The 7,500-nt window shown below is 51.0% G+C and overlaps 1 protein-coding gene across 5 annotated transcripts in view; it reads left to right on the forward strand.

The window, feature by feature from the left end:
• LOC143137596 (rho GTPase-activating protein 23-like) overlaps positions 1 to 7,500 on the forward strand; it is a 65,913-nt gene that overhangs the window by 44,597 nt on the left and 13,816 nt on the right. For 2 of the 5 annotated variants that reach the window (XM_076297843.1, XM_076297841.1), the window contains exons 6-8: positions 273 to 333; positions 971 to 2,669; positions 4,184 to 4,399. In XM_076297843.1, the coding sequence (XP_076153958.1) occupies positions 273 to 333; positions 971 to 2,669; positions 4,184 to 4,399 (1,976 nt within the window). The remainder of the gene's footprint in view (positions 1 to 272; positions 334 to 970; positions 2,670 to 4,183; positions 4,400 to 7,500) is intronic. The other 3 variants (XM_076297842.1, XM_076297844.1, XM_076297845.1) reach the window with 3 other exon arrangements.

Consider the following 7,500-nt stretch of genomic DNA (forward strand, 5'->3'; position numbering starts at 1 on the left):
GTGAAGTGAATTGTGGGGGACGTAGTCCATGAAGCCCACTCCTCCACAGAGTAGAGAGGCATCCTCACCCGCTCGGTGCAGAAGTGGATTATTATTATGCGTGTCACTATTGCGTGTGGGCATTGGGGTCATTGTCCTGTCGTTTATTTTCTGTCATTCTCCTCTTCTCCTCTCTTCTTTTCTTCTCTTCTCTTCTGGTCTCCTCCTCTCCTCTCCTCTTCTCCTCCTCTCCTCTCCTCCTCTCCTCTCCTGCTCATCTCTCCTCTCCACAGTGACAGTGTGCTGGAGCTCTCGATCATGCCCAAAAATGAGGATGTGTTGCAGTTGGTAAGTGTGAGTATTGTCTTTCTGCTGTTCTTCCTCCTCTCCTCTCCTCTCCTCTCCCTCGCAGTAGCACACCACACACATCACCACACTTCAGCCACTAGACTGACTTCATTAAGCTTAACCACATTAATGACATTTATTATTAAAGTCATATTATTAAATATATATTATTAAAGTCATTAATAACAATAGTGTGCCAATAATGTGCCATTATTTGGAACCAGTACCCTCCATAGATACAGATAAGGCGTTATAAATGCATTTATAAACCCTAGGATCTTGGCTGCTAAGAGAAAAGATGATACAAGGATGCTTTACCAGTAATATCAAGTGTTTGTAGTATCATTTAAAAGTTGACTTGATCATCTGAACTAAAATATTAGACAACCAATATGAAGTCAGGGGATTTATAAGTAATACCTACAGCCTGTGTGTGTGTGTGTGTGTGTATAAATTCTGATGCGAATGGCTAGTTTATCACGTTGACATAAGATGTGTGTATGTATCGCGCCTCACGTCTACACACACACACATGTAGGTGGATCACTGATTTCCGTTTCCTACTTTTCCTCTCACCTGCCCTAACCCTCCCCGTCTGAGTCCTGCTCCTGTCTGACCGGTCCCTCGCGTTCCTCTGCCGCAGGCGTACTCTGACGACGCGTACCTGAAGGGGAACGAGCCCTACACAGGCGGCGCCGAGAACCTTCCGGAGCCTCCTCCGGTCTGCTACCCGGGACGCAAGTCCTCCTCGGCGGGCCTGCAGCAGGGCCAGCCCCCGAACCACGTCCCGCAGGCGGGTCAGAACCACAGCCAGGTGGACAACCTCAACTGCCGCTCCGCTGCTGCTGCTGCTGCTAACGCGCTGGGCTCGCCCCTGGACAACCGCACGGGGGCGGCACCCACTCCCCCGGGGGGAGACGGCGAGGACATTTCGGTGGGCGCCACGCGGCATCAGCTCCAAGGCCACGCGTCGCGCGCGCGCTCGTCCTCGACGGCGGGCCTGACCGTCTCGCCGCTGGACTTCCACTTCGCCAACCACAACGCGGCCATCGCCTCGGCCTCGGCCTCGCTGCCGCCCAAGCGCAAGGGCAGCCTGCCAGGCGCGCGGAGCGAGGTGTGCCACCGCGCCCTCACCGACTGGTACTACAACCAGGCGGCCGCCGCCGTGCCCGTCGAGCGCCAGGGGATGCCCATGTCGCCACGGCACCGCAGCATCTCGCAGGACCGGCTGGCCGAGCTCGGCCTGGTGCTCGGCAACCACCACGGCAACCACCACGGCCACCAGCAGCACCACCGGGCGCCGGGAGGGGCAGGGTTCGGCGGCCAGTGGCCGCACAGCGCCTCCCAGGACACTCTGCTGTTGCATTATGGGGCGGCGTTGGGGGGAGGTGGCCGGGGGGGGATGGGCGGTCAGCAGGCCGGTCAGGACTCGTTCTGGCTCGGCGGGTGGGGCGCGGCGGGCCCCGCGAGCCGCTCGTGCTCGGAGAACCTGCTGGCGGCGTACGAGGCGTACGAGCACACGTACGAGCGCTCGCGGGAGACGCTCGAGCAGGCGTCCGCCCTCGTCTCGCCGCGCTACGAGAGGCCGGCCTGGCCGCCCCACCACCAACACCACGGCCAGCCAATGAGGGCCGGCGACAGGACCGGACCGGCCAATCACAGGACGGCAATCGCCGCAACGGTCCCTCCTCCGGGCAGAACCGGTCAACCGTACCACCACCACCACCAACAACAACATCAACAACAACAACAGCAGCAGCAGATGGCGTCACAAGCGCAGGCCAGACGGCTCCCGACGGGGCAGACGGTGGACGACCAGACGGTCGGTTACCGTAGCTACAGCCCGTCGTTCTGCCGCAAGGCGGGCCACCTCATGCAGCAGTCGCACTCCTTCCGCGACCCCTCCTACACCGGCCCGCACCTCAACTGGACGCCCACGCCCAAAACCAGCCCCCTGGAGACCGCCGCCGAGCCCTCGTCCACCTCCACGCCCCCGTCGCCCCCGACGACCGGCGACTCCCACGAGTCGACTGCCCGCCGGAGCTCCGGCAGCTCGGGTCAGACGGACGAGGCGTTCGCCGCACCGGCTCTCTCGCCGTCGCCCGGGCCGCAGACGCTGGTCCAGACCCAGGAGGTGGTGCTGCGGCAGAAGCCGCCAGCCGGACGACGGAACGCCCAGGCCATGCGGCACACTCACTACGCCCTGCCCGTGGACACCTCGCACGACGCCCTGACCGCCACCTCCCTGGCGCCGGGTCGGGCCGAACCTCAGCGGCGACCCAACGGGAGCGTGGGGCCCCAGCCCACGGAGCCAGACTCCCTGGCATCCATCCCCTTCATAGGTTAGTGCCCTCTCCCAAACTCTGGCCTACACGACCACACATGCAAGCACAAACCTTACGTACTGCACAGATGGGGTTAACATGCCATAATCTTATCCTAAACTCAAAATCCTAAATCTATCTATTGTTAAAAGTATCTATTAAAATATTTATCTAACTATCTATCTATCTATCTATTTATCTATCTATCTATCTATCTATCTAGCTAGCTATCTCTCTATTTATCTGTCTATCTAGCTAGCTAGCTATATATCTAGCTATATTTCTAGCTATCTATGAACATGTATTTTATAGATATATATCTATAAAATCTATATTCTATCTATCTAGCTATCTATAAACAAGTATTCCATGGACTGCATATGGAAATTAGCAGGTACAGGTACAAAGCAGCTAGCTGCAAAGCATCTCTCCTCTTTCTGTGAAGAAAGCATTTTGTCCATGGCCCCTGAAATGAATACCCTTAGTGAGCTAAACTAATCTAAGCTGGCCCAGTGAGGACTGAGATCTGCTCAGTATCCTCCACCTCCCTCCACTCCACTCTGCCAATCACACGATGTTCACGTATCCAAATCAGGCCCTTTTTTATGCCCCTGTAAACAAATAAGCTCCAGTGAGAATGAATGACTCGCTGACCCATGAGATACGCCTAGATAAAGAGCCGCTCTGGCATCCAGTTGGCTTTATAGGTCAGAGCCATTAACCACACAGCTGCATACAATCATGACCCTCAAATGCACATCAGCCCCGTTTGTACGCCCACATAAACATAGACTGTGTTTGTTCTGTGATGATCAATAATGCACAGATTGTTAAAGTTGTTAAAGACCCGGGGTCCTAATTTAATTAGCAAAGTTTAAAGTCTGAAGTTGAACTAAAGCTAATATAATAACTACACAAAGTGGATTTGGATTTAATACCATAAGCAAAATCCTAAGCACAAACATCGGTAGGTCAGAGTTTAGTTATTCACCACATGATGGCTTTAGTGTGTAAAGTGTTAGACACTTTGCACATTGACTGACTGCAATTTGCCTGACATCTAAATAAGGGCCCCTAGCCTCTTTTGCATCTATCATGCATAGACTATAGGGAAATCCTCAGCCTGCTCCCTAAGTCACTGACATCAGTTAGGAATCAGTGGTCAGTCACTCCATTCAGAACTGCTAGTGACATCACTTAGGAATCAGTGGTCAGTCACTCCATTCAGAACCGCTAGTGGACATGAACACTGCTGCTGTGATTGTAGAAGAGCATGAGGATTTCTTGCCTGTGTTTGGTCCTGACTTGACCTTGAATAATGAATAATGCAAACTTACCGTCCTAACTGCCTGCTAGAACCTTACAGTTCTCCCTCCCTCTTCCCTCCCTCTTCCCTCCCTCTTCCCTCCCTCCCCTCCTCCTCCCTCTCTCCATCCCTCCTTCCTAACCCTCGTGATTTCCTCCTCCTCCCTTCCCCTCCTCCCTTCCCCTCCTCTCCCGTGACCCTTCACCTTTAACCCCTGACCTCACAGACGAGCCCACCAGTCCCAGTGTTGACCTGTGCGCCCGGCACGTGCCCGCATCCTCCGTGGTGTCCAGCGGCCTGCGCCCTGCACCGGTGCCCACCTCCGCGCCCGCGTCTGTGCCCGTACCCGCGCCTGTCCCCACCAACACCACCACCACCACCACCAGCCCCCCCGCTCCTCCCCTCCCCTCCCCTCTCGCCAAGCTCTTCTCCTCCGAATGCAGTGAGTGGACTCCTCTTCGTCCTCCTCCTCCTCCTCTTCCTCCTTCTCCTTCTAATCTTTCAACTCCTCCTTTCCCATGATCCTTCACCTGACGCAGTCTGCTCTACATCCCTCACTTCCTGTCTCTGTTGTTTTGGACACGGTCATCACACACAGCATGCTCAACTGTGATATCACCCCACCAAAGCCTCATCCTCTGAGTACAATAGCCATCCATAGGCAACTCAGGCAGTGGAGTGACTTCTGTCATACAACTGATCTGGGGTGTATTTCCCAAAACCATAGTTGCTAACCTGTTAGCAACTTAGTTGGCTGGCAATGGGAAATTGCATTGCAACCAACAAAGTTGCTAACTTAGTTAGCTAGTAACTCATAACTTAGTTAGCAACTAGCTCATAACTTAGTTAGCAGCTATGGTTTTGGGAAACGCGTCCAGAGCGAGACCGTGATACTCCCTGCACAGTGTAGTGTTGTCGCTGTGTCGTTTCGACTGCTGTCTGTGGCTAGTTTCCATCGTCTCCCTATGGTCATGCATGCCTACGCGTTTCCATCAAGTCATTTTGGGTTTCCGTTCTCCAAAGCATGTTAGGTACTTCTGCCTCCGCCACTGGTAAATCCCCACTGATTTACACAAGCCTCCTACGCTAGCGCCATCCCACACGGCTCTCAGAATGCCAACGCTGTCTCTAGCTGATGACACACACACACACAGGGGAACTTTTTTTGGAGCAGTGTTGCACGACAGTGCTTGTGTGTAGTTTAGACCAGTCACTTTCCCTCTGACATTGGCCAACATCCCTTTTTTTTCCAATCTACTGAACTTAAATCATCAGTAAGCGCACTGTCACAGTCACGGTCATGCACGTGGGCAGAAGAATCTCCCAATGCATCATCAACACCTTAAGAGCTGATTATTAAACACTCATCTCTCAGTTCCCCTCACACAGCTCTCCGGTGAACTCTCTGGCTAACCACAGGGTCGTAAATCCCTTCTCTAATCCCACTTAATGACCCCACACACACCGCGCTGCATTAGTTCACACACTCAACTGCACCCAAGATCATATCTTCGCTCACACTCCCTCATATTAAGACATACAGTATGCTGCACACAGCTACAACCTGATTTAGTGTCAAGCGTGTTGACACACACACACACACACACACACACACACACACACACACACACACACACACACACACACACACATAAACACACACACACACACACACACACACACACACACACACACACACACACACACACACACATATATACACAAGGAATTCATCTCCAGCCATCGGTGTCTTGGTGAAGACACTTGAACTAGCTCCAGTTAACTCCGATTCAACCACAAGCAAAGCTATTTCCTGTCTGATCCCTTCAGTATTCCTCTCATCCCTCATCCTTCAATCTGTCCCTAAGACGTCTCATTTCAGCCAAGCCCACTCTGCTTACCCATTTCAAATGGGATGCCAATTTGCTCCATCTCTGTGAGTCTTTATCCCCCCTCCCTTAATCTAATTCTTAATCCGGTTTTCTGCTCGTTCATTCATTTACCTGTAATCTTAATTCCTAATCCAAATCCTCAGATGTCTTCTCGTTTGTTTCTCGTATCTCTCATCTCTTTTTTTCTCGCATCTCAAACACTCCAGGCTGACCACCGTCTCACGAACATCTTTCCCCAGCCCATCCGGAGATAACAGATTCTGTCATTCTGTTTTGGTCTCCTTCATATTTTATTGATAGTTGTCTTGTCTTTGGGAACTTTATGCTTATATCATTCTACTATTCTTTTGTCAGACATATTTCTGGAAAGAGTATGGACAGGGGTATAAAAGTAAAAGTTTACTTTGGGCTTTGGGATTCAGTAAAAACAGACAGCTAACTGGGGCGAGATGTGAGGAATCCAATCGTGGCTGAAACCTGTAAGATGACTGTAAGAAGAGTCGTGGTGCTGCTCCATCTGGTCTGCAGGGTATATTCTGCTGCTCAGAGGAACTACATCTCTATAGTTCCATCTGGTCTGCAGGGTATATTCAGCTGCTCAGAGGAACTACATCTCTATAGTTCCATCTGGTCTGCAGGTTATATTCAGCTGCCCAGAGGAACTACACCTCTATTGATCCATCTGGTCTGCAGGTTATATTCAGCTGCTCAGAGGAACTACATCTCTGTAGTTGATACATCTTCTCTGCAGGGTACAGTGTTTCCTACAGCATTTAATTGTATTTGTGGTGGTAGGTGTGTGTGTGTGGGGGGGGGGTGTTGAGCAAACATTCTGTGTCGAAGTCAATACAATGAATAGCCTATAGTTATACTTGCCTTGCACAAGAAGTAGATATTGACAAGTAGCTTTAACATTATAGTGTGCAAACCTCGACAACCCAACAGTATTCTAATGTTAGTGTAGGGATACTGTTTCCTATAACTTAATTAGAGATAGATAGAAAGATGAAATGAAGATTTCATCCCATTTAAATAGTACAACATAGAAAATCATTGTGTGGTGGTCAATGTTGATATTGTGGTGGGCCGCCACAAATAAGTCAATGTATGGGAAACACTGGGGTATATTCAGCTGCCCAGAGGAACTACAGCTCTGTAGTTGAGGCGTGTATTTAGCTGGTCAGAAGAGCCCTGTATTCTGCGTTATCCTACACCTCTGTAGTTGAGACGTGTATGTATTTTAGTCAGGCTCCAGTGACTCCAGGACAGAGGGATGATTCTGGGACAGGTCTGGCCCGACTGTTTCTCAGACAGACACAGACTGGGGATCAGTTCTGGAAGACAGATGTGTCCTTTGTCTGTTTCTGTGTCTGTATCTGTGTGCAAGTTCTCCCCCCACTTTATTTCATACACAGTCTCTCTCTCAAATTCAAGTCACTTTATTGGCATGGCTGTTCATGCACAGTTGCCAAAGCGCAATCCAAATATAGTGTTAGAATAAAAACAAGAACAAAAAGAGATAAACACTCGACAATCAGCAATGCCGCTCAACAATCAACAGCAATCAGCCATCTCCCTCTTCTTCTCCTCCTTCCTCTATCACTCCATCTGCATGCTCCTTAGTCAGTGTCTCTTTGTTGTTGCCATTGAT

This window comes from Alosa pseudoharengus, unplaced genomic scaffold, assembly GCF_046254945.1.
Source record: "Alosa pseudoharengus isolate Yale_2024_CS ecotype anadromous, Long Island Sound unplaced genomic scaffold, YU_APseudo_1.1 YU_APseudo_1.1_scf_21, whole genome shotgun sequence".
Classification (NCBI taxonomy): Eukaryota; Metazoa; Chordata; class Actinopteri; order Clupeiformes; family Clupeidae; genus Alosa; species Alosa pseudoharengus.